We start from the raw sequence: 25,657 nt of genomic DNA, 5'->3' as shown, positions 1-25,657 counted from the left end.
AGGCACAAAATACAACACAACAAGGCACAATGTACAAGGCACTGAACACAAATGTATTCACGATATTAATAACCCCAAATAAAGGTGACCACCCGAGCAGAGAATTAGGGGATAAAGAAGAAAGAAGAGAAAAAGATAAAAGAGAAAAAGAAAAAAAAAGGAGTGCAAAAATGAGATTGGGAAAAGGGAGGAGAAAAAAAGTAGAGAGAAAAGAGAGAGAATGAAATAGAAGAGGGGAAGAGACTACTTATATGGGGAGAAAACTCTAATAGAACCGCCACTAATCCCAAGAAATTCCAGCAATGGATCCCTGGAGATTAATGCAAACTACAAACAACCACTAATATCAAGCGAGGCAAGTGAAAACAGCAGCACAAAAATAACCGGAGAAAGAAAAAAAAAAAACAACAGAAAAATAAAAATAAAAAACAAAACAATCTCACAAACAAGCTTTAAAAAAACCCAATATACTCAAAATCAAGCAAACAATAGCAAAGCGACAGAGAGAGAGAAAAAAAATTTTGGATAGTGAAGAAAGATAAGAGAGAGGTGTATATGGATTTAGAGCAAGGGATTGGAAATTAGATATATAAGTAGGGTAAAATTTAGACAGGGGGTAAAAAGAAGGAATAGGGAAAACCAAAACAGGAATAGGGTAATAGAAACAGGACAACAAAAGGGGAAAATTTAAGAAGAGAATTTTGGCATAAAGGTAAAGTTGAGGTAGAGTAAAATGATGCTAAAGGAAAGATGAAAATAGAATGTAGAACACTAATCCCAAAATAAAATAAAGAAAAAATAAAATGACACTTTAAAAAATGGTAAAATGATAGTAGTAATAATACTGGTTAAAAATAAAAATGTAGTAATTAAAAAGGTAAAATCAGGTGATGAAAAAAATAAAATAAATAAAATAAAATAGATTCTTAATTAAAAGGTGAAAAAAGAATTTAAAAAAAATGTGCAGTAGTGAAGGTGCTTCAGATCTTCTACTCTTTTTTTTGGCACGCCTTAGTCCTGCCACGTATTAAGGAGGGTGTTGAATTTCCCTGTGATACACTGTTCCTCCGTGTTGTAAACCACAGTCCTGATTTTAAGGCAGGCTGTATTTGTTTCCCAGACTGCCTTTATTTGTGTTTACAGAAGAGTCAGTTCGTGGCTCTGCCTCTGGGTGGCAGTGTGTCTGGATTGACCTCCGAGGCTATAAGTCCTCTCTATCCAGTAGTTAGGGTTTATTTTCTCTATTGTACTTGAAACTGGTTTGGGAAAGTCCACTGCCCAGAGCTGGTTCTTTAATCGTTACTCCCCGCTCTGTTTCCCAGGTTCCCCCAAAACAACTTTCCCCTACAGGCTCTGTGAGTGACCCCAACTGGGCAATCCCATGCACTGTGTTTAATAATCAAACGCAAAGATTTAAGGGGAAGTGTAAAAACAAGAGCCTGAGAAGTTGCAGGAATTCGCAAGCCTCCACCTTCCAGGTCTGTGCACAGTCTCCGCGCGCCCTCTCTCCCCTGGCACCAAGTAGCTGGCACCCGTTGCAAAATCCGAGGCTGCTTTTTTGCATCCAGTCCAGCTATGGGCTTATTTTTAGCGTTCCCTTCTGCCAGCAGCCCTGCGGGAGCCCTTCCACACTCGTGGATCATGCTGGCCCCAACGGCCGTGGACTTTGTGGGGCGCATATTTCCCCCAGCGCGCATTCCTCTCTCCAACCTGAATTGCAAACAGCACTTTTAGGGGAAATCTAATCTTTCCGTGAGGAGAAGCAGGGCTCGTCTGAGTTCACATAGTCGCGCTGCTTGAGATCTGTTGTATCCGGGTTAGTAGCCGATCTCTGGATGCCGGGTCTTTGGGTGTATACGTTTCCAGTAACAGCCACTCAAGATGGCGCAGTCTCCGCGGCTGAGCCGGCGCTCCGGGAGAGATTTCAGCCGCAGTCTCCAACCGTCCCCTTTCTCCAGAGTCCTCTGTCTTTCCCGGCTGCAAACTGTCTCTCAGCTGAATATCCTCTGCTTATTCGGGCTGTATGTTACCCGTTTCAGCTGCTCACCCTTATCTGCTCCGGGATAAGGCACGGGACATCCGTCTATACCTCCGCCATTTTCTTCCCCCCATCTTTATTTTTCTTAAAATGAAATTATCTTAATTTCATTTTCTGATTGTTTGTTGCTAGTGTGTAGAAATACAGTTGATTTTTGTCTATTGATCTTGTGGATGCAACTTTGCTGAACTCATTTATTATTTCTATTAGTTTCTTAGTGTATTTCTTAGGGTTTTCTACATCAAGGTCATGTTGTCTGTTTAACCAGTGGATGAAAGACACTGGGGGGAGGGGGGAGGGCATGTGCTGGGTAGTAGGGGAGGGTCAATGGGGAAAGAAAGGAGACATATGTACTACTATTTGTAATACTTTAAACAATAAAATTAAATTTAAAAAAATAGAAAGACAGTTTACTTTTTCTTTCCAATCTGGATACCCTTTTATAAATTTATTTTGGGGGCTTACTGGGCCTGGCTAGAAACTCCAATGTAATGTTGAATAAAAGTGGTAAGAGTGGACTTCTTTGTCTTGTTTCTGATTTTAGGGGGAACGAATTCAGTCTTGCTCCATTAGGTTTGATGTTGGCTTTAAATTTTCATACATGCCATTTATCAGGTTGAGAAATTTTTCTTCTCTTTCTAGCTTTTTGAAGATTTTTGTCATGAATGGATGCTATATTTTATCAAATGCTGTTTTTGTATCTATTGCAATGATGATGTGGTTTTTATTCTTTCAGGTATTAGTACTATGTATTACATTAATTGACTTAAGAATATTAAACCAGCCTTGCATTTTTGGGATAAAGCCATTTGCTGATGTTGCATAATCCTTTTCAGTGTGTTGCTGGATTCATTTTGCTAGTTGGGGATTTTGTGTCTTTTATTCATGAGGGATATGGGTCTGTTCTATAGCTTGCTTGTGATGACTGGCTTTGGTATCAGGCTAGTATTGGCTTCATAGAGTGAGTTGGGAAATATTCCCTCCTTTTCTATTTAATAAGATTGCAAAGGATTGGCATTCATTCTTTAAGTATTGATAGAATTCATCAGTGAAGCCATCTGGCTTAGACTTTTCTTTGTGGGAAGATCTTTGATTATTAATTTAAACTTATCATTTATTACAGGTTTATTCAGATTTCTATTTCTGCTTGAGTCAGTTTTGGTAATCTGTGTTTTTCTAGGAATTTGTCTATTTCATCTAAGTAATCAAATTTGTTGGCATACAGTTGTTCATAATATGTTCTTGAAGATAGCTTCTTTTCTTGAAGATATATGTTCTGTTTAACCTATTGAAGATTTTTTGTTTTGTGTCTAATTTTGTTTTATCCTTTTTCATTTTGCAAATTCTCTAAATATCATGAGGTTTTTTTCAGAGCTTACTTGCTTATTTTATGAATACAATAATCTCTTGTCTCTTTCAATTACTAAAATTAGTATTTTTCATTCTCTTAAGTTTCTTGCATCAGCCTTTCCTTCAAGGTTAGTTGCTCATTGTGTTTATCCAGGTACTGCCTTTACATTGATGATTTTCTTATACTGATTACTGTTTAAGGTTGATTTGTATTTATCTTTAGGATTATCTGAATTTATCACTATTGGGTACACTGAGCTGTTGTGAAGGTGTGGTGTGATATCCTAAGGGAGAAGCGGACTAGCCAGCCACAGGTCTCTCCAGTTCTGGTGTGCTCTGACTGTTGTTGAGTGGTCTGCTTTCCTCCTTCAGTAGAAGGAGGGAGTAATAGACCAAGTGCCTGGATGCATTTGGCATGGTCATGGTCATGGTTGTGCCAAGTGTCTCCCCACACTAGGATGTTATGGTGACCTGAAGATAGCTGGGGCATTGCCCTGGTTTTTCTTTCTGACCCCTAACTCACTCCACAGAACTGTTCTTTCCTACTGCAGCCTCGGACAGATGCCTCAGCCAGCTGTTGAGCAGGTCGTGAGGTACTTCCTGCTATCCATCACTCTCCTGAGGCCTGTTCTGGCTGCCAGCCTCTGTTGGATTATTTAGGTGTCAAGTGGTAAAGTGTATGTGGTCACTTTGTCAGTCCCCTCCTTCTCCTATATTAGGGTTAGGATACAGGTGTCTTAACTCCCGTTGTTTGGTCAGATTGACCATATCTGTTTTACAATTTCTGGAAATTCCTCAATACTTTAGAAGTATCGCCCAATACTTCTGATAGCATCTTTTCCTCTTATCCCATACTCCTGTTAATTTAATCTTTCAGTGTAGTTTTGAAGGGGAAGAGAGACACATTTGTTCAGTCATTTATTTTTTTTTAGTCTTTTTATAGTGAACAGATTGTTTTTTGTAAATTATTTTGGGTATTACATTTTGTGTGTGTTGTGCTTTGCTCTTTTGCTGTATAGTTGGCCCTCCATATCCATGGGTTTTGCATCCATAGAATGTAAGGCCAACTAAAGGACTTGAGCATCAGTAGATACTAAGGGAGGACTACCCATCTTCACAGGAACAACATGTGTATCCCATACATCCAAAGTAATTTTGGTGCAGTCATAACTAATGTAGTCATTTTTAAGTTTTTCAGCTGCAGTCTGTATAGAACAACTCAAATACCTACAGCAGTGGTTCTCAACCTTCTGGCCCTTTAAATACAGTTCTTCATGTTGTGACCCAACCATAAAATTATTTTCGTTGCTACTTCATAACTGTAATGTTGCTGCTGTTATGAATCGTAATGTAAATATCTGATATGCAGGATGGTCTTAGGCGACCCCTGTGAAAGGGCCGTTCGACTGCCAAAGGGGTCGCGACCCACAGGTTGAGAACCGCTGACCTACAGGGTTAGGGTAGAGAACAGGTGGTAAACAAGACAGGTACCGGCTATGGAAAGTTTCTGAAATAGTAAAAAACTATATCATGCTGATCAGGCAAGAAAGACCTGCAAAAGTTGCAAAACAGTAAATATCAAATGTTCTCATACACACACAAAAATGATAATTATGTGATGTGATCCAGGTGTTAGCTAATGCTATGATAGTAATCATGTGGCAATATATAAGTGTATCAAAGCAATATGTTGTACACCTTAAACTTACACAATGTTATATGTCACTTATATCTCAGTAAAACTGTTTACACCCTAGCCTGTTTTGCTCAGTGGTTAGAGCATCGGCCTGTGGACTGAAAGGTCAAGAGCACTTATCTTGGTTGCAGGCTCAGTCCTCGGCCCTGGTTGGTCAGGGCATGTGTGGGAGGCAACCAATTGATGTGTCTCTCTCACATCTATGTTTCTATCCCTCTCCCTTCCTCTCTTTCAAATCAATAAAAATATATTTTAAAAAATACTGGAAGGAAAAATTCCAGATGTGAACAGTGATCTCTGGATTGTGGAAGTGTATGTAATTTTCCTGCCTGCCTTACAGTTTTCAAATTTAAGTACCATAAGCATATGTTGTTTTTACAGTGAATAACAACAAAAATTATTGTTTTTATTGGCTATGGACTTTCTTCTTGCTGTGGTATATTTCTGAATTTCACACACTAGCTCTTTTTCAAACTAGTTTTTAGTGAGCCAGTTTCAATGATTTTGTATTTAGAGGCAATAAGGAACTTAGATAGTTGCAAATAATCTTGTGGAACTTACTCCATCAGTTGTACAATGGGACCAAAAAAATTATTTTTCTTTCAGCTTGCCAGTGCAATGGCCACAGCAAATGCATTAATCAGAGTATCTGTGAGAAGTGTGAGAACCTGACCACGGGCAAGCACTGCGAGACCTGCATATCTGGCTTCTATGGTGATCCCACCAATGGGGGGAAATGTCAGTGTAAGTCAAATCCATCCATCAGGATTACTGACTGCAACCCAGATGTAACACAGTGCTTCTCTTTGACTTGAATATCTAAAAGGAGAAAGAAGCCAATTGGTTTTGGATATTGTATTTCTTAAGTCATACAAGAAAGAGGCTTAAAGTGGAGAATGCATTAACTCCATCTGTTCTATGTTGCCTTCTGGAATGGCGCACCGGTTGAGTGTCCGGTTAGATGAGCATAGGCGGGGGTGGAGGTGGGGGTGGTCTTTGGACTATTGAGGGAGCCCAGACAAAAGGCTCAGCAAAAGCCTCTTATGGACCCTGGTTGGGGAGGGAGGGTGAAGAGGAAGGGCTGGGAGTGGGAAAGCCCTGGGGATGGAGAGTGGAGAAAGTGTCTTCAAAGCTTTCCTCTTCTCCCCCATGAGGAAGCTTAGCAGAGGCCTGAAGATGACCTCTGCCCAAGGCCTCAGGTAAGGAGACCTAGGAATGAAGGCATCTGAAGTTGGAATGCAAATATGTGAAAGAGGTGGCCAACAAGGGGTTCCTGACACTTTGGCTGCAACTCCCCTCAGAGACTTCCACCCAGGCTGGTGTGGGAGGGCAGCTTTCCCTCTAAGGCCTGCCAGGGAAAGGCTATGGTTGGAAAAAAATGCATGTAGGTTTTTAACCAGAAGCCAGACTCCTCAGTCAGTACTTCTGGTGTGTTTTAAATATTTAAATAGTCCCACATTTCCCCATACATGTCAAATAGATTTCTGTAAGCAACAGGACATTTTATTGTTAGAATATAAATTATGATTTTATAAGTGACCAGTGATACCAGTGAACTTATTTTTGGTTTGTTCTAGTTTCCATGAAAAGACCCTTCAGGTTCTGAGCAGGAAAATAATAAGAAAAGAAAATCTCCGCTCATTTGGTTGTTAAAATTAGTAGTGCACACCAAGAAGCACCCCCTCCCCACGGCCTGGGCGGGATGCTCCCAAGCTCTTGTTTCCCGGACATCTGGACAGGGGCACATGAAAGTGTGTGAATATTTTTTAAAAAGGTTTCATAGTAAATTAGTCTTCCCCTCTGCTTTCTCAAAAGCTTACAGAGCTAGTGGCTGGTGGGTACAGGCCGAACCTAATTCTGCCGCCAAGCTCCTTCACATGGCTCTTGAGAAAGGTCTGATCCCAGAGCAGCCAGGAGAGAGCTGTGTCCTAGTGGTATATCCCTTACCCTTGCTGGGGTTCAGTTTCCTCATCTGCAAATATGGGGATGTTGGAATGAAAGCAGTCAGAGAATGCATGACACATAGTCATCACTCAGTAGATGTGAATAATTATTATTACTTTTCTAATGTCATTTTCTACCACTCTTAAATAAAATTTCTTGCTCAGATTAAAAAATCTTCAGTAAAAATATTTTTCTTCTCCTATGAATAGACTTCATCCATTAGACAGTAATCAGAGTACCTAAACCTACTGATAATTGTGTACAAGGCATTGTGCTGGCAGCCACCCGAGACGTAGGGGCTTTTATTATCCCTGTGATCAAGGAACCTATCTGCCCAACTTCTTACTGCAAGATCGGAACCACATCCAGGATGTGTGACTTTAACTACTGGGCCTGGTTGTGCCTCCAAACGCCTGTACCAGTAGCCAGGTCTGCTGGATCTATGCCTTGTCTTCATCCCCAGATCTTCATCAGCCATCTAGGAAAATTACATTCTGCTCTGTAGCAGTTGTGGGGCCTGAGTACTATTGTCCATAACTTAGAGCTAATTTTATTTTTTAGGGTCTCAATCCACAATAGAAAGCATGATTTTAAAATACTGTGAGTGGCACTAAGTCTTTTATGTTTTCCTCTTATAATTATATAGTCCTTAAGCTAAGGATAAAAACCATGATTTATTGAATGCTTACTATGTTTCATTCATGTATTATCTCATTTATTTTTCACAACAGTCCAAGAGACAGGTACTATTATCATACCCATCATATAGATGTGAAAACAGAGACTTAAAGGAGCTAAATATCGTGCCCGAAGTTACAAAGGAGCTAAGTGGAGTGGACTGTATTCAAACCCAGGCAAACTGACTTCAGGCCTTTGCTTTTTTGTTAATATACTGTACTCCCCTCTCCATACTCAACTGAGCCAGCAGTTGAACACTCATGTTTCTGAAGGTGCATCCATTCTCTTAACAGCTTTACTATTCTGTTTCACAGGTTTCTTTGGGTGATTATTTTCTCTGCAAAATTTATTTTAAAAGTGCACCTATCTCCAGCCTAATGCCTTTAATTTTATTCACAGAAAAACAGGGTGTAAAATGAAAAGGAATTAAGCAAAAAAACTCACTTATTTCAACTAACACATAAAATTTATCATGTCTCATACTTATCCTATACTAGAGGCCTTGCTCCTTACTGCCCACATGCTCGCTGCTCCTTACTGCTGGGCTCACTGCTCCTTAGTGCTGCCGCAGAGGTGGGAAAGGCTCCCACCACCGCTGCTATGCTCACCAGCTGTGAGCCCGGCTTCTCACTGAGCAGTGCTCCCTTTGTGGGAGCACACTGACCACCAGGGGGCAGCTCCTGCGTTGATGTCTGCCCCCTGGTGGTCAGTGCGCGTCAAGTGACCGGTCATTCTAGTCGTTCCGCCATAACGGCCACTTAGGCTTTTATTATATAGACTAGAGGTCTGTTGCACACAGATTCGTGCAATAGGCCTTCTTTCCCCTGGCTGCCAGCACCAGTTTTCCTCTGGCACCTGGGACCCAGACCTTCACTCTGGCCACCGCCTTCCATCTTCGCTCTGGACACAGTCTTCGCTGCGGCTGGAGCCTTCAGTCTTTGCTCCTCGCTCCGGCCAGAGTCTTCAGTCTCCGGCCAGAGCTGCTCCTGTAGCTCCTTCCGCCCCCCCACCCTCTTCCTCATAGCTTGATCGCTGCTTCGCCTGCAGACCTCGCTGACGGGCTCCTGGGTCCCAGGGGGCCGCCTTGCCTGCGGCCTGGCTTTCCGGCGGCTCCTGGGGTTGCACACGGGGGCCTGGATGGCGGCTCCCAGTGTCCCGCCCTGCCTGCAGTATGCAAATTAGCCACCATCTTTGTTGGCAGTTAATTTGCATATCGTGCTGATCAGGCAATGGCGATGGTAGCGAAGGTATGGTTAATTACCATGGTTGTTTATTATTAGATAGGACTAGAGGCCAAGTGCACGAAATTCATGCACTCAGCCTGTCCTGCGCCCTCTCGTAGTCCAGGAGCCCTTGGGATGTCCCACTGACAGCTTGGTGTGGGAAGCAGGCCTAAGCCGTCAGTCGGACATCCTTAGCGCTGCCAGGGAGGCAGGAGAGGCTCCCACCACCACCACTGTGCTCACCAGCCAGCCCCCTGTGGGAGCACACTGACCACCAGGGGGCAGCTCCTGTGTTGAGCATCTGCCCCCTGGTGGTCAGTGTGCATCATAGTGACCAGTCATTCTGCTGTTCGGTCAATTTGCATATTAGCCTTTTATTATGTAAGATAATAAAAGGCTAATATGCATATTGTCCCCTCAGGGGTCTGACTGACCGGGAGTTCGACTGCTCGCTATGATGTACACTGACCACCAGGGGGTAGCGCAGAATGAAGGAAGGCCCCGGCCAGCAACCAGCAGCTAGGGGAAGGAAGGCCCCGGCCGGCAGCCAGAAGACCCCGATCGACCCTGATCACTGGCCAGGCCTAGGGACCCTATTTGTGTGTGAATTTCATGCACCAGGCCTCTAGTGTGCTGGATTTAAAAAAGGTAGAGAGATGTTGATGGCTAGAGGAGAGAAGTGACAGGAGTAGTTTTTTATGGAGGCCAAGAAGAAGGCAAGGAAGGCTGGTGAGTCCTGAATAGCCTCTGAAACACCAACCTGCCATTGGAATCCCACCCTACTTCTGAGCCCTAGTGGGGTTTGAAATGTGACCATTGTGGAGAAGGCACCTCAGCTGAGGCTGAGTGCAGCCTGACCAACCCTCCCCTCAGACTGTCATCACTCAGAACATCTCCATGGGGGCAGGGACTGTGTCTGTGTCCTCACACCCAGCAACTGGCACACTAGAGACACTTCATTAAATGTTTATTGAATGAATAGAAGAATTGTAATAGTGGAAAACACAGTCTATTAAAAAGATAAAAATTGGGATTGCTTCAGATGGTGGTGGAAATGACTTTTCTCCTGTCCTTTGACTTTGGTTCCTTTAATGTTGCCTTTACATTATTTGAGATAAATCATTAGCTGAAAAAAAAGAATCTTACTCATTAAATGCTTTAATTTTAATCTTTCATGTCAAATCCAATTGAGATTAATTTACTTGTTTTAGAAAAAGTCTCTGATAGTAATCTTTTAAGCCAGTTGTGACTAACATTCCTTTTCCTCCTTCCAGTATGTAAGTGCAATGGTCACGCATCACTGTGCAATACCAACTCGGGCAAGTGCTTCTGCACCACCAAGGGCGTCAAGGGGGACGAGTGCCAGCTGTGAGTACCACCCTCCCAGGACCACTGCCACAGGCCATGCCTGGGTTTAGTGATTGACTCAGGTCATCTGGGTCTATGCCTTGTTGCCATGGGCTCTAAGGGATCCCAAGTTGATTGATTTGGAATTTTGCCCTTTTTACTTCAGACAGGTCTAACTTGGTCAACCTCCATAGTGAGTAGGTCGTCAGTTTAGCAGCAGTTCCTTAATAACTCTGACATTCCCTGGGTTGCTGACTTGGATTAGTTGTCTAACTTCAGCCAGTACTCGGTTTTTGTCATGTCAGGAGATTGAACCCTTTTTCGAAAGAGAGTTGGAAGAGCTGGTATTCCCAGATAGTATTTTATTTGGCATTTTGGTTGTCTGATAGTGGAGGTGATCCTCTCTGGCCTTTAACACATCCCACCCTGTTCTAGCATTTTCCTTGATGAAGTAGATGAGACATCTTTCAAGGGAGAGTCTGGGGTCCCCACCTATGAGGATGCAAGCAGATGTGGGGTTTCAGCCCTGGCTGTGCCTCCACTGAGCGGGGTCCTCTTGAGGTGAATCACTTAACTGTGCTGAATCTGTTTCCACCTCTTTCAATAGTGGGACTAACAATAATTGTTTTTAATGTCCTGGGATGTTGAAAGAAGAGAGATTGTTCTCTAATTCATATATTCCTGTCTGCCTCACCAGAAAACCTCATAAAACACATACTCCAGGTTTACTCATTCTCTCAAGAAGAGACTTAGAAATGTTTAGTAGTATCAAAATATTGAGCTGATGCAAGCAGATGTGTCATTGGTAAGCAAAGTTATGTAACCAGTGATTGAGGCTTGATAGTGGTGTTCAGGAGGGAAATGCTCTGTCTACATCTTCTAGTTTACATTATTGCATATACGTTTATTGGTTTTATGCTGCCCTGAAACCAGTACGTGAAGAAAAGTATAATCAAAGGTCAAATTTAATTTTTGAGTCCAGGTTTCTTTAAACAGAAAAATGTTATAGAGCAAAATTAATCACTCCTGTCCTCAGTTTTGATACACAGCAAAGAAATGGGGAATAGGCCCAGTGAAAGACTTTCTTTTTAAGAGATTTAGGTATAAACAAGTGCTGTTAATCACCCTTTATAAACGGACACATATCCCTGTATTATTTATCTGGGCAAAGTGCTTGACCCAAGCTTTCCCCTTCTTTTTCCATAGTTCATAGCTATTGTGCTTCCCTCAATGGTTTTGCTGATGTTCATAGATAATACCTATGAGGAAATTAATAATTTTTTTTTAACTAGAACTTATTTTTTCTCTAGACTGGTGAACTGTGTCCCAGGTTTGTTTGTTTTTTTAAAAAAAGGTTCTTTGTGTTTAGCCTTCTTTTACTTGTATTTAAAGAACAGGATCAGTTTATCCAGGGAGAATAGGAAAGAGATGAAACATGAATATATGAAAAATGTTTTAACTGTACTTTTAAAAGAATAGTTCGTATAAAAGTAAAAATGTGTTTTTCATGATTATAAGTAGGATCTAGATATATTATATTTGGGTTTATCTCATTTGTTTGGCAAATGTTTCTTAGTCGGTGGTTGTATGAACTCCTGGGCAGTCAGCATTAAAAATAAATGCAAATTCTTGTTAGTTCACTTGATTTGAATAACAGTGAAGAATGTAATTATATGTACTGACTCAAAAATGGTAGTTTATATTAAAGGGTCTACTTGATTTTAAAATGAATGTAGATTCTCTTTTAAATAGCAATAGAAAATAATCTTCATTTTTCCCCCCCTAGTTGTGAAGTAGAAAATCGATACCAGGGAAACCCTCTCAAAGGAACATGTTATTGTAAGTGTTTTTATAATTCTTGTCTGTCTAGAAGCAAAGTAGTTCAGTAAAACTTCATTATTGTCTTTAACATTGTTTGAGAATGGTAAGTGCTGTAGGAATATAGCAATGATCCATGGAAGTGTCCTCGTTTTTGATGTGCTTACATTCTATTAAGTTTAATACATATATGGGCACAATTTTAAACTACTTTAATTGTGATTATAGTTTATGTTAGTTTGTCCATAGCAGATATCAGGGAAGAGTACAGAGATATATATCTCTGGGGTTTTTTGCTTATGTTCCCTGGAAACCTTGTTTCATTTGCCATTACCTGGTTGGGGTCACCATATTTCTTATTTTAGGACATAGGTAAAAAAAAAAAATATATTATCTCGGCTGTCATGGCTCAGTGGTTGAACGTTGACCTATGAACCAGAAGGTCATAGTTTGATTCCCGGTCAGGGCACATGCCTGGGTTGCAGGCTCGATCCCCAGTGGGGGGCATGCAGGAGGCAGCCGATCAGTGATTCTCTCTCATAATTGATGTTTCTGTCTCTCTCTCCCTCTCCCCTCTGAAATCAATAAAAGTATTTTTTTTTATCTTAAAATATAGTTGAAGTTATCATTCTCTCTGAAACTGATTTGGCTTACCCACCTCTTTAGGAACTAATATATAAAATGAAATCTCTAATGATTAACTTATACTGAAAGGTAAATCTGGCAAAGTGACCAGGTCATTATGGGTAAATACATTGTCTTCCAGAACCCACATAGCAGGCCAGATTATGGAACCAGAGAAAAATGAGTTAATGTTTAGCATATACACTCTAATTATATACTTGCTTTCCTGGGTTGAATAGTGTCCCCTCAAAATTCGTGTCCAACTGGAACCTATAAATGTAATATAGTAGTATATAGATACTTTATAGGGTAAAAAAATTTTTCCCCTAGGAGAAAAGAGAAAAACTTTATGACCTTGGGAAAAGAGTTCTTAGATATGATTCCAAAAGCACAATTTATAAAAGAAAAAGTTGTTTATTAGGACTTATCAAAATTTAAAACTTGTATTTTAAAAACACCATTAAAAAATAAGCCCTGGCTAGTGTGGCTCAGTAGGTTGGAGCATTGTCCCATACACCGAAAGGTGGCAGGTTCACTTCCCAGTCAGGGCACAAACCTGGATTGCATCTGGTAGGGGCACATATCAGAGACAGACGATTGATGTTTTTTTCTCTCACATAGATGTTTCTTTAAAAAAATTTTTTTAAATAAAAAAAGCCACAGGCTAGAAAATATTGCAAAGTATATATTTTTTTAAATTTTTTTCTAGAATATATTTTTATTGACTTTAAAGAGGAAGGGAGAGGGAGAGAGAGATAGAAACATCAATTATGAGAGAGAATCATTGCTTGGCTGCCTCCTGCATGCCCCCCACTGGGGATCGAGCCTGCAACCCAGGCATGTGCTCTCACCCAGAATTGAACCATGACCTCCTGGTTCATAGGTCGACACTCAACCATTGAGCCACTGCAGCTGGGTGCAAAGCATATATTTGATAAAGGTCTTATATCCAGAATATATGAAGAACTCTTACAATTGAATAAGGAGACAATTCCAGTTAAAAACAGGCAAAGATTTGAATAGACATTTCACCAAAGAATATATATAAACTAGAGGCCCGATGCATGAAATTCATGCAAGGTGCTCGGCCCTCACAGCCACGGTGGCTTGCCTCGGTCCTCGCAGCCCCAGCTTAGTCCAGAAGGTTGTTTGGCTGTCCAGTATAATTAGCATATTACGCTTTTATTATTATAGATGGCCAATAAGCACATGAATAAATGGATAACATTAGACATTTGGAATATATGTATTAAAACCACAGTGAGATACACTTCTAGAATGACTAGACTCAAAAGCCAATACTGTGGATTTAGAGAAGACAACTGGAGTCTCACATCTGCCCCTATCATGAGAAAAGCCTGGCCTCACCAGACATATAGTTGGAAAATGGAGTATTTTAATTACCTTTTCACATAATTATGGATATTATGCTTTGATACTGTACCAAAACCAGACAACTGGCTATTCTTTGTGGGAATGTGAAATAGTATAGCCACTTTGGAAAACCATATGGCAGTTTCTTAAACAGTTAAAAATAAAATTGCCAACAACTCCCCATTTATAACATTACTAGTATATGCTTAAGTACAGCCTAGCTTGTAATAAATAGATGTTCAATTAATATTTGTAGGTAGGTTAGGTTGGAGCTTAAAATCTCAACCAGGATAATGGTATAAGGAGGGTTTGGTGGGTATATCCAAACAAAATGATACTGCCCTTGATTTCCTTTGAAAAACCCCCAGTCCCCAGGTATAAGTGAGCCAAAAGTGCTTTCCTGGTATTGAATATTTATGATAATCAAGGTATGTTTCTAGAGACCTGTTTTGTTTTACTTCAACTTTTAAATACACATGTCTTTCTTATCATAGATACCCTTCTTATTGACTATCAGTTCACCTTTAGCCTGTCCCAGGAGGATGACCGCTATTACACGGCCATCAATTTTGTGGCTACACCTGATGAAGTAAGATTTAAAAGTCTTTTTTTTTTTTTTTGTCATTATGGATAAAAGCACTGCCTTAACAGTGGTCTCCAGAGTGGAGCACACAGGATGATGTTTAGAGGTACAGGGAAGAAATGTTAGATCTACATTTTATCGCCTTTCCACCTAAAAGGCAGGAACGGTTTTAAGATTTACCAGTATCAGATATACAGACTGACATTGACTCCACACATACTTGATTTGCCCATCAGCCCATTGCATCCCTGTACAGAAAAGGAGAAGAGACTGCAAGGGTAATTCCCCCATCAGAGGGGCAGATCGCAAAGCCTAGATTTACTCTCTCAAAGTAGATCAGAGGCTTAAAAAGTACTCACCAAGAAACTGCAGATTGAAATCAATACCAGTGGTCAAGGGAGGTGGCAGAGGTGACACTTCTCATAGAATAAGTTGTTAGCCTCATTCGAGTGGAGGTAAAAACAGCGAAGGTTTAGTTATTCCCAACAAGAAGTTAGCCAGAAATAATTGAAATTATTAAGATGACTATTTGAAACGTGGATTTATATCTACTGACGTTAATAATGAACCCCATCTTGCCATAAGGTATTTCCTAGTGGTAGAAGGGTGCCAACACAGCATGACATTTAAAAGTGAAGCATCTAGAACAGCTGTGGGCAAACTAAGGTCCGTTTGAAATGAATAAAACTAAAAAAAAAAAAGACCGTACCCTTTTATGTAATGATGTTTACTTTGAATTTATATTAGTTCACACAAACACTCCATCCATGCTTTTGTTCCGGCCCTCCGGTCCAGTTTAAGAACCCATTGTGGCCCTCGAGTCAAAAAGTTTGCCCACCCCTGATCTAGAACATAAAGACACATCTGCACAATTTCTTCAATGAAATATAAAGTTATTCATTACCCACTCCAATACATAATGCAGTTTTTCTAAACTTGATGATAAATTACTTAGGAGCCTCCTTAGAAGTTTCTTATTTCTCATCAATGTACTTTAAATGAAAATAGTTTGTGGGAAAACTGTGTAGGCATATCATTTCAGGGGCTATGTTAAATGGAATTTTGAAAAAAGATTTTAGGATAAGGTTATAGCAAAAGGACCAAATATGAAATTTATTTACTGAACTTACTCATAAGCAAGTGGTTGAAGCTCTCAGTCTTTCAGGATGTAATTGATGTTGTTAATTTTATTTTAAATAAGCATGTAGGCTCTTGGTAATACTTAGCAATGTGGGCAGTGACCATGAAAACCTTTGGACCTGCCTGTTTACCTTATGAATATTTAATAGAGGTATCCAGTGTGTATCTTCTATCTTTTAAAAAAGCACTAGGTTCCAAATTTATTGACCTTTCTGTGGAATAAGTACTTGTTAGTAGTGTGCTGCCAACAAATACTAAAATTAAGCATTTGAGCTGTCCCTTCAAGGGGACGGTGAGGTTTTATTAATAAATGAGAAGATAACTGCTTTGTGAGAGAAACTTCTGGTTTGGAGATTCCATTTTGAAAACGTTTCCATTGAAGTTTTGTCCTGTAGAAACTATTAAAACAACACCCTTAAAAATCTTAATTTTCTAATGTTTTGTGGTATTACAAAATGAAGAATTTCAGCAGGATTGGATCCATTTGTAAAATGTAAAAATACAACATCTGATTTATTTGCAAAAAATAATTCTTTGACAAATGTCAGTAAAAAGTAAAAATTAGTATTAAAATTTACCCAGCATGGCTAACAGTATACTTCTCCCAGTTGCCACAACACCATTCTCACAGATATTTTTTCAGTCACTAAAACCAAAATATCAAAATAAGTTAAACTAGCTCTTCAACTTGCTATATCTCTAAGTGGTAAACAAGATTTTCAAAGTTAATAAAATACATTTAGTCATCTTTCTCTATTTGAAATGATATTTTTAGTTAGAGAAAAATGTTATTCAAATCATGAATGAATACCATCAAATTATGTTTTCATTTAGTTTATTTCAGCTTTGTTTGCTTTTTTAAAAACCATTTCCATTTTGGAGAACTTTACACTGTATATAATCTATTAATAGTTCAGAAGTACATATACTGAATTTATAAATACATTTAAAGTGGGACCCTTGATCAAGTATTTTATATCCAGACGTTTGAAACGGCTGCCCAGAGGTTTCTTAGGAGGCTGATTTCCCTAACATAGGTCACAGGATGTAAGTCATTGTTGTCTGGCGAGGCTGTTTTTTTAAAGATATATTTTTCATGGAGTTAGGCATTTGATAAATCATTCAATTCCATGTATTTTTATGGGAGAGAAATCAAATGTTTTGGTAGTATATTATATTGGTTAGAAATTTTACTAATCTATAAATGTCAGTTTCTGTTAAGACGTAAAATATCTGCTTTGTAATTAAGAAGGGTAAAAGTAATAAAATTTAATTATTGCATTATTTTAAAATCTGGAAACTGTTCTAATTACTTTCCTAATTATCTGTACCTCTCATCAGCAAAACAGGGATTTGGACATGTTCATCAATGCCTCCAAAAACTTCAATCTCAACATCACCTGGGCCGCCAGTTTCTCAGGTAAAAAACTTACCTAGTGAAGACCTTCTGCATGAAGATAATAGATTAAGAATCGTGATGTAGGAGTTGAGAAAAGGGGTTCTGGAGAGAGACAGATGGGTTTGAAACCCCGCTTTGCCGCTTACTAGCTGGGAGCCTTGAGCAAATGTCTAAATCCTTCTCTAGATTTTAGGGTTATTCGTTGTAAAGAGAAGTGTGGTATAGATTAAATTAGGTTCTACATGCCAGTGCCTACCATATGTCAGGCTCAGTACATGCTCACTACCCTGCCCCACTACCACCACCAATAGCATTGCTGCAGCTGCTGTTCTGGCACTGCCATCATCATCCTCATCAGTGCTTCAGAAGTGAAAAAGGCAAATGACTCAAAGTTTCAAGAAATGGAAACATTTAAAATAGAATGAGATTTTAGTAGGTACAGGGAAGTGTACTTTGGAGATTAAAACTATCTTGTTTATCTTACTATGAGTCACTAAAGAAGATGTGCTGGGGCAGAAAATCTGCTAAAACAGTAAAGGGTGGACCTTATGTAGTGGTTAAGAGCATAGCTTGACAGACCTGGGTTTGAATTCTACCTGTTACTGTACTGTTGGGCAAATTACTTAAGCTTTCGGACCCAGTTTCCTCGTAAAAAACACCTAGCCATGCATAGTGTTGTGAGAATTAAACAAATGAGATCATAAACAAACTACTCAAAGTAGTACTTGAAACACGGTAAAGTCTCACTAAATGTTTCATCATTATTATTACTATACAATACTGGTTTTTTGTTTTGGGTTTTTTGTTGTTATTGTTTGGTCTTTGATTTTTTGTTAAAACACAACCAATTAGACTAAAGCAAGATAAAATCATTATCTTTGCACGTCACTTTATGTTTATCATGTCTTAAAAGACTGTCTAGAATTCAGAAAAGATTCAGAAACTTGCAGGGATGAGAGACTTTTAAGAAAAGGTCTGAATTATTGGAGCATTTATCTTGAGAAAGGCAACATCTCTGAGCATATGATGATTTACAATGACTGTCTCAATGAGAACCTGACAGTCTGGGCTCCAGTCACAGGATTTGATTCAGACATGGGGAAAATCTATTTAATGAATCTTTATAGACACTAGAATTCCCGGCAGAGGGGGAATATGGAATGTTGAAGGACTTTTGGGAATAGGATGCATTTATACCAGATTTGGGGGACTTAAATACCGTTGTAGCTGGTGGCAGAAGGGACTGAGTGACGTTTAGAGCTCTGTCCTCCCTGCCACTGTTGAGACTTGAGGATACTGTTAGTTAGGAAGTGAGTGGTGAATCAGTGTCCCTGGGAGGGGCAATATGGAGCACTGACAAATAGGTATAAAGGGAAAATGCAGAGCAATTGAAGTGTTATGGGCAGAGTGGATGTCGTTGTTAATAGGACTCTAGTGCTATCTGTATTTTCATGGCCATGTGCAGCTTGGAAGGGAATTGCAGGGATTCCTAGTAAAACCATTCTAATTAAGGGCACGGGCTTGTATATCAGCCTTCCCAGCTTCAAATCCCAGCTCCACTTCTTACTGGCTCTGTGACCTGAACCAAGTTAGTTACTTAGTTTCTCTGAACCTTAGTTTCCTGATCTGTAAATGAGGATATTGTTAAGATTAAATGAGATTGAGCTCTTAAAGGCTGTTCCTGGGACATAGTAAGTGTTTAGTAAATGCTAACTATTATCCTTATTATTAATGAAGGTAGATTCTGCCCCCATACCCCCTAAAAAGTCTCTTCTGTTTTATTCTTTTCTTCCTAATAGCTGGAACCCAGGCTGGAGAAGAGATGCCTGTTGTTTCGAAAACCAACATTAAGGAGTACAAAGATAGCTTCTCTAATGAGAAGTTTGATTTTCGCAACCACCAGAATATCACTTTCTTTGTTTATGTCAGTAATTTCACCTGGCCCATCAAAATTCAGGTAAGATGTGCTTTTTGGTCTCATTGGCAGACATGGTGAACTCTCTTTAGTATAGACTAAATTCACTAATTTGGAACCTGCAGTAAACAAGGTATACAGTATTGCTTTGCCTCTGTAAATCTATAGCAAAGGAGTGCTGAGCACATGAATACCATAGAAGATTGTAGTGGAGATGGTGTAAATCACTCATGAAGGAAAGCTATCAGCACTTTTGAAAGCAGGGTGGCATGTAACAAATTTGATAATTATAACTATAATTTCTTCATTTAGCACTCGCCATGTAAAAGTTTGTAGAGCTACATAAAGAGCTTCAATTCTGGAATGAATAAGATGGATATAAATGCACTATAAGTTCACATTAAAGAGCCTAGGCCTTACAGTCAACCAGATGAGGTTTTGAGTCCTAGCTTGCTCCTGTACAGTTCAGGTCGCCTTTCCACAGCTCAGATTTTTACACTTGGATGTGAAAGGATTCATGTCACCTGCTGCAGCCACTGCTCTTATCCATCTGCTCATTTTCTCTTTCCAGACCAGTTGACTCCCCCTTTTCCAAGGTCCAAGTTTGTGCTTTTTATAATTGTCCTTGAGGAAGGCCGTAATACTTTTTGCTTTTACCCACTTCATTTTGGGTAAATGTGGAATTTACGGATGGGTGGACTTTCAGGGACTGGTTCACTTTTAGCCATAGGAGCATGGTCACTGGACTAGGGTTGTGGCTGTTTGCTGAATTTCAGAAGCATGGTCAACTGAAGCAAGTTCTCACAGATCAATTAGGATGGGTTTGCAATCTAATTCTGGTAGTTATATGTTCATGCCTCAGGGCTGTGACTAAAGAACAATCTTTTCCATTCTGAAATGTGGAGGATAGGCTCTGTGTTATATTTTTTCTCACCACCCTATCTAAATGGTCTTCAAGTTCATCCTCTAATTGGCTTCTCCCTTTGCTCTGGCATAGTCTGCTTCCCTCCTCAGCCAGCCTTCTTGTAAGCATTGACCACATTCCCTATTTCTATTTTCTTTTATTCATTCATCATCAGCCAAAAACAGTCTGCCTTCTCCCTTCAGCACATCCTGAAACTGCCCTGTCTTAGTGAACAACGGTGACTGAATTCTCCAGTCCCCTCTCCTTCGTAAAGTGATTTGAATTACTGTCAAAACATCAGTGGAAAAATATCCCTGGGTGAGGATTAAATAAATAAATAGATAAATAAATAAATGAAAATAAAAATCACCACAGCAGGATTTTTTTGTAAATATAGACAAGCTTATTCTAAAATTTATATGAAAAAACAAAGATTCTAGAATAGCTATAACAGTTTTGAAAAAGAGGTGTAAAGTGGGAGGAATCACTATATGCAGTGTTAAAGCTTACTATTTAGCTAGAGTAACCAAAACATTGGGTTACTGCTGGAGGATAGACACAGATCACGCAATAGAATGGACACAGAATAGAATTCTGAAGCCTGAAATAGATCCACATAAATATGTCCAACTGTTTTTTGACAAAAGTGCAAAGACAATTCAGGGCAGGAAGGATTGCCTTTTCAACAAAAAATGGTGGAACAGTTGGGCAACCATAGGCAAAACAACGAACTTTGACATAAATCTCACAACTCTCTTACATAAAGATTAACTCAATATGAATCAACAGATTTAAATGTAAAACAAAGCTATAAAATTTTTAGGAGAAAATCTTCACATCTTAAGGCTAGCAAAAGGTTTTTAGACTTGACAACAAAAACATGACCCATAAAAGGAAAAATTGATAAATTGGACATCAAAACAAAAAGGTTTTCTTCTGTGAAAGAACCTGTTAAGGGGATGAATAAACAAGCTACATACTGAGAGAAAATATTTTCAAACTATAGTTCCGACAAAGCACTTATGTCTGGAATATAAGGATAATTCTCACCTAGGCTGGTGTGACTTGATTGGAGTGTCATCCCATATACCAGAAGATTGCGGGTTTGATTCCTGTTAAGGGTATATACCTAGATTTTGGGTTTGATCCCTGGTTGGAGCATGTAAAATCAGTGAGCATGTCTTTGGTGAGGATTTAAAAAAAAAAAAGAAAAAGAATAATCCTCAAAATTCATTAAAAAACAAACACATCATCTAGAAAATGAATAAAAGACATAAAGAAGCATTTCACCAAAAAGGATATACATATCCTATATAATAAAAGGCTAATATGCAAATTGACTGAATGGCAGAACGACTGGTCGCTATAATGCACACTGACCACCAGGGGGCATATGCTCAATGCAGGAGCTGCCCCCCTGGTGGTCAGTGTGCTCCCACAGGGGGAGCGCCACTCAGCCAGAAGCCGGGCTCACAGCTGGCGAGCACAGTGGCGGTGGCAGGAGCCTCTCCTGCCTCCACGGCAGCACTAAAGATGTCCCACTGGAGCAGGCCTAAGCCAGCAGTTGGACATCCCCCAAGGGCTCCTTGACTGCAAGAGGACACCAGGCCTCCAGTGTCATATAGTCATGTGAAAATATATTTAGCATCAAAAGCTATTAAAGAAATGCAAAGCAAAACCACAATGAGATATCACTATGCACCTATCAAAATGGCTAAAATTGAAAATAATAATACCAAATGCTAGAGAGGTTGCCAAGAAATTGGATCGTGTTTACATTGCTGGTGGGAAAGTAAGATGGTACAGCCACTCCAGAAAATAGTTTGGCATTTTCTTTTAAAACTAAACTTGCTCTTATTATACAACCCAGCAGTTGCATTCCTGGGCATTTATCCAAGAGAAATGAAAAAATTTTTTAAAAAATATGTTTTTATTGATTTCAGAGAGGAAGGGAAAGGGAGAGAGAAATAGAAACATCAGTGATGAGAGAGATTGATAAGCTGCCTCCTGCACTCCCCCCACTGGGGATCGAGCCCACAACCCAGGCGTGTGCCCTGACCGGGAATCGAACCGTGACCTCCTGGTTCATAGGTCGATACTCAACCACTGAGCCACGCTGGCACACAGACACCTGTGCACCAACATTTATAGCACCTATATGGAAGTATTTAGCAGCTTCATTCATAATAGCCCTAAACTGGAAACAAGCCAGGTATTATTTGGCAGGTGAATGGATAAATAAATTGTGCTACCTGCATATCATGGAATAATATTCAGCAATAAAAAGAAACAAGCTATTGATACAAGTTGGATAAATTGCAAGAAAATTTTGCTGAGGGGGGAGGAGGATTAGAAATTGGCATTCTGCATGATTTTATTTCTATAACATTTGAAAATAAAAATTTTATACCCAAAACAGATATGATTTACTGAAGCTTCACCTTTCTCTGACTCTGACCTCTAGACCCTATTTTAAAAGGGGTCATCTGAGTAGGCCAGGCCCTCCACACTATAGGGGAGGGTGTACGTACTAACATAGTGGGAATCTTGGGAGTCAACCAGGGGTTTAGGTAACTTGTCTGACCCCAAAGAGGTTGAGCTCTAGGCTCCAGCCGGTACAATTTCAGTTTGGTAGCATTTTCTAACAGTATCAAATTATAGAACATATACATTTGTAAAATACTTGATTTGAGCTCTAGTAAGTGTTATTTATTGACTTGTTTTAAGTTGAGATTGTTTTCATAATGGCATACCTCATGATATTCTGAATCTAGTTGAACTTCAGACTTTGTTCTTCAGCGTATAGCTGAAGAAATAATTAATATTTTAAAGAATCTTGGTGAAAATCTTGACTTAATGCTGCTGACGTTTTTCCCATTTGGAAAGAGGGTTCTGTGCACATAAACAGGCTTTTGTGCTGGAGATAGCCGAGCTGTTGCCAATGCGGAGTTCTAGTTTTTTTCCTTCCCATGCCCTGTTGCTCCACCCTCTGAAAGTCACTGAAATGGTTTTAGAGCATTTCCTTCTAGAGGGATCTCTTCCTCACACTTACTTTTAAAAAGTACGAATTTTAAGTTTAAGAATCAAAGAGATGTTGATTTTCTGCCTGATTTTTTTTGGTGTTTTTACCTGGGCTGGATTACTCACTTGAGTAAGAGCCCTTTATGAAAGCTGCATTCAGGAGCACTTTTGAAAATAAACGATGGCGTGCTCACCATTTAGCTTGCCAAGCGTTCCTTGAAAAAGCAGGTAAGTTCTATTGAAAATGTGTCTTTTTGTTCTTTGGTATTTGCAAACATGTGACTAGACCTGTAGCATTGCGTGTTTTGTCTCTTTACACAACTGGTTCTCTGCACTTGGGACTGTATCTGACTGTGCGCTGGGCAGAGGGCTACGCTTGTGTCTTCCTAGGCAGAGATAGGCATGTTCTCAACAGAGGGAGCTACATGTGTCTTTATTGCTCTGTTTTCCTCAGAGCCTTCGCTCTTCTAGATGCAGCTAGCTGCTAAACACAAAACACATGCACACTTAGAGGCTGTACAGATTCAGTAAAAACGTAGAGAACCAGGATGTCTAAATGGCGCAGCAGTGTAGGCCATTCAGTTCAATTTCAGTATGGCTTTCAGTGCAACTAAAATAACTTTTCTGTCTTTCTCATTTTTTAAAGCAAAATAACTGAGGAAATCTAATTCTGTACTCGGAAATTCATGTAAACATTGGTGCTTTAAAAATGGTAATGCTAAACTCAAGTTCCTTCACTCTGAACTGATCCCAGGATTCTTTTCCATAATTAGGAACAGATCAAAACCTATAACTGCTAACTGAGGGAATTTGAAACTAACTATAAAAGTCTTTGTAGATGCAGTTTAAAAAAAACACCTACCCAGCCTGAAAGAGCCTGTGTGTAGTAGGGTGGAGGGTATGTTGGGGCTAGTTGTGCCTGTTTTCTGGTCAGCTGCTCCTGTGGGTGAGCGTCCCTCCCTCAACCCTGCTTTCTGAATGTGATCCTAGGTGTTCTCCCCAGTGAGCAGGCACTCAGCTAGCTCAGCCAGGACCATCATTTGGGAGGATAGGTATTCAAGGTAGAGAATGGTCAGACAGATGTGCGAGGGGGGAAGGTGGGTAGAGAAGCTGGGATTCTGGCTTGTTACTGGCTCTGCAACAGAGGTTGTTATTGTAATGTGGAACTAATATTAAAGCCCTCTCCATGCCAGCTGTTTCATCTGTTACTTTATGTAAGAGGCTAGTGTTCACAAGTGAAGGCAAAACAGAATTTGTATTGAGAACCAGGCATTCGTTTAGATTTTAGAGTTATGTTTATGGGTGCTAGCAGGATTGCTATACTGAGCAAAGGATGTATGAAACTTTTATTGACCCAGATATACTTTTTTAGTAAACGCTTTATTGAGATATAATTTACATACCATCCAGTTCACCCATTTAAAGTGCACAATGTAGTGTTTTTTAACATATTCATAAAATTGTGCAACCATGACCACATCAATTTTAGAATATTTTCATCACCTAAAAAAAGAAATCCCATACCCATTAGTAGTCATTTCCCATTTCTCCCTCCCCTCAGCCTCTGAAAACCACCAGTCTACTTTTTGTCTCTATGGATTTGCCTATTCTGGACATTTCATATAAATTGAATCACATAATATGTGGTCCTTTGTGACTGGCTTCTTCATTTAGCTCAGTGTTTTCAAGGTTCATCCATTTTTAGTATGTTTCAGTACTTCATTCCTTTTTAAGATTGAATAATGTTCCATTGTATGGATATACCACATTTTATTTATCCATTCATCTGTTGATGGATACTTGGGTTGTTTCCACTCTGAATATTATGAATCATGTCAGATATACTTTTAATGTTTGTAGTAATTGTGTAATAATGATGCCGATGTATATACAAACCTCCTGGTGTTAGATATCTGTGCCTTAAGGGTTTTAAGAATTACAAAGCTATGAAATAACTTAAAATTAAACTACATAAAATATAAATATTTCCTTGCTTCAAGTGGCATTCAAGGCTCTTGTACTACCTTGTGGCTTTCATCATGATCATTACCTATTATTCCTTTTTTTTGAAAGTTTCCTCTCTTTTGCTTTTCATCTGTGGCTGTTTCTTCTGAGCGTTTCAATGACATTGTTCCCTTGGTTTCCTCTGGACCTTTCTCCCTGGACAGTCTCATCTGTGAACATCATCTGTAGCTAAAACGGATAAATCCTGTCTCTAGCAGACCTCTCTCTGCGCTCTCCACAGCCAGGACCCACTAGGCGGCCTTTAACGTCCATGCACTCAGCAGAGTTTCTGGCTCAGAGCAGCAGCCATGGATGGATAGCAGGAGCTATGTCAGGCACTGTGCTCCTGGTTGGGGAAGGGAGTGAGTGTCCTGTGTCGCCTGAGTCTGAGTGAGGAGGGGTAACCTCAGAGCTGAGTCTTAAGGAACCTGGGGTCAGGGAGTGAGTGGGGAAAGGACATGCCAAATCACTTTCAAGAACTACAGGAGTTTAGCAGAACTGAAGTTATGGTCGTCCTATGAGCAAGATGCTGGAGGGCTAGGCAGCGGGTGTCATGAAGAGACCGGAGGTTTCTGCTGAGGGATTTGAACTGTAGTCTG

General features: G+C 39.8%; 1 protein-coding gene across 1 annotated transcript in view; it reads left to right on the top strand.

Moving 5' to 3' along the window:
- The window catches only part of ATRN (attractin), a 110,060-nt gene that overhangs the window by 53,388 nt on the left and 31,015 nt on the right, over nt 1–25,657 (top strand). The window contains exons 19-24 of the mRNA XM_005874754.2: nt 5,691–5,828; nt 10,204–10,297; nt 12,063–12,115; nt 14,587–14,681; nt 17,157–17,235; nt 19,014–19,171. Of these exons, the coding sequence (XP_005874816.1) occupies nt 5,691–5,828; nt 10,204–10,297; nt 12,063–12,115; nt 14,587–14,681; nt 17,157–17,235; nt 19,014–19,171 (617 nt within the window). The remainder of the gene's footprint in view (nt 1–5,690; nt 5,829–10,203; nt 10,298–12,062; nt 12,116–14,586; nt 14,682–17,156; nt 17,236–19,013; nt 19,172–25,657) is intronic.

This window comes from Myotis brandtii, unplaced genomic scaffold, assembly GCF_000412655.1.
Source record: "Myotis brandtii unplaced genomic scaffold, ASM41265v1 scaffold45, whole genome shotgun sequence".
NCBI lineage: Eukaryota > Metazoa > Chordata > Mammalia > Chiroptera > Vespertilionidae > Myotis > Myotis brandtii.
This window is presented reverse-complemented; position numbering and strand designations above follow the sequence as displayed.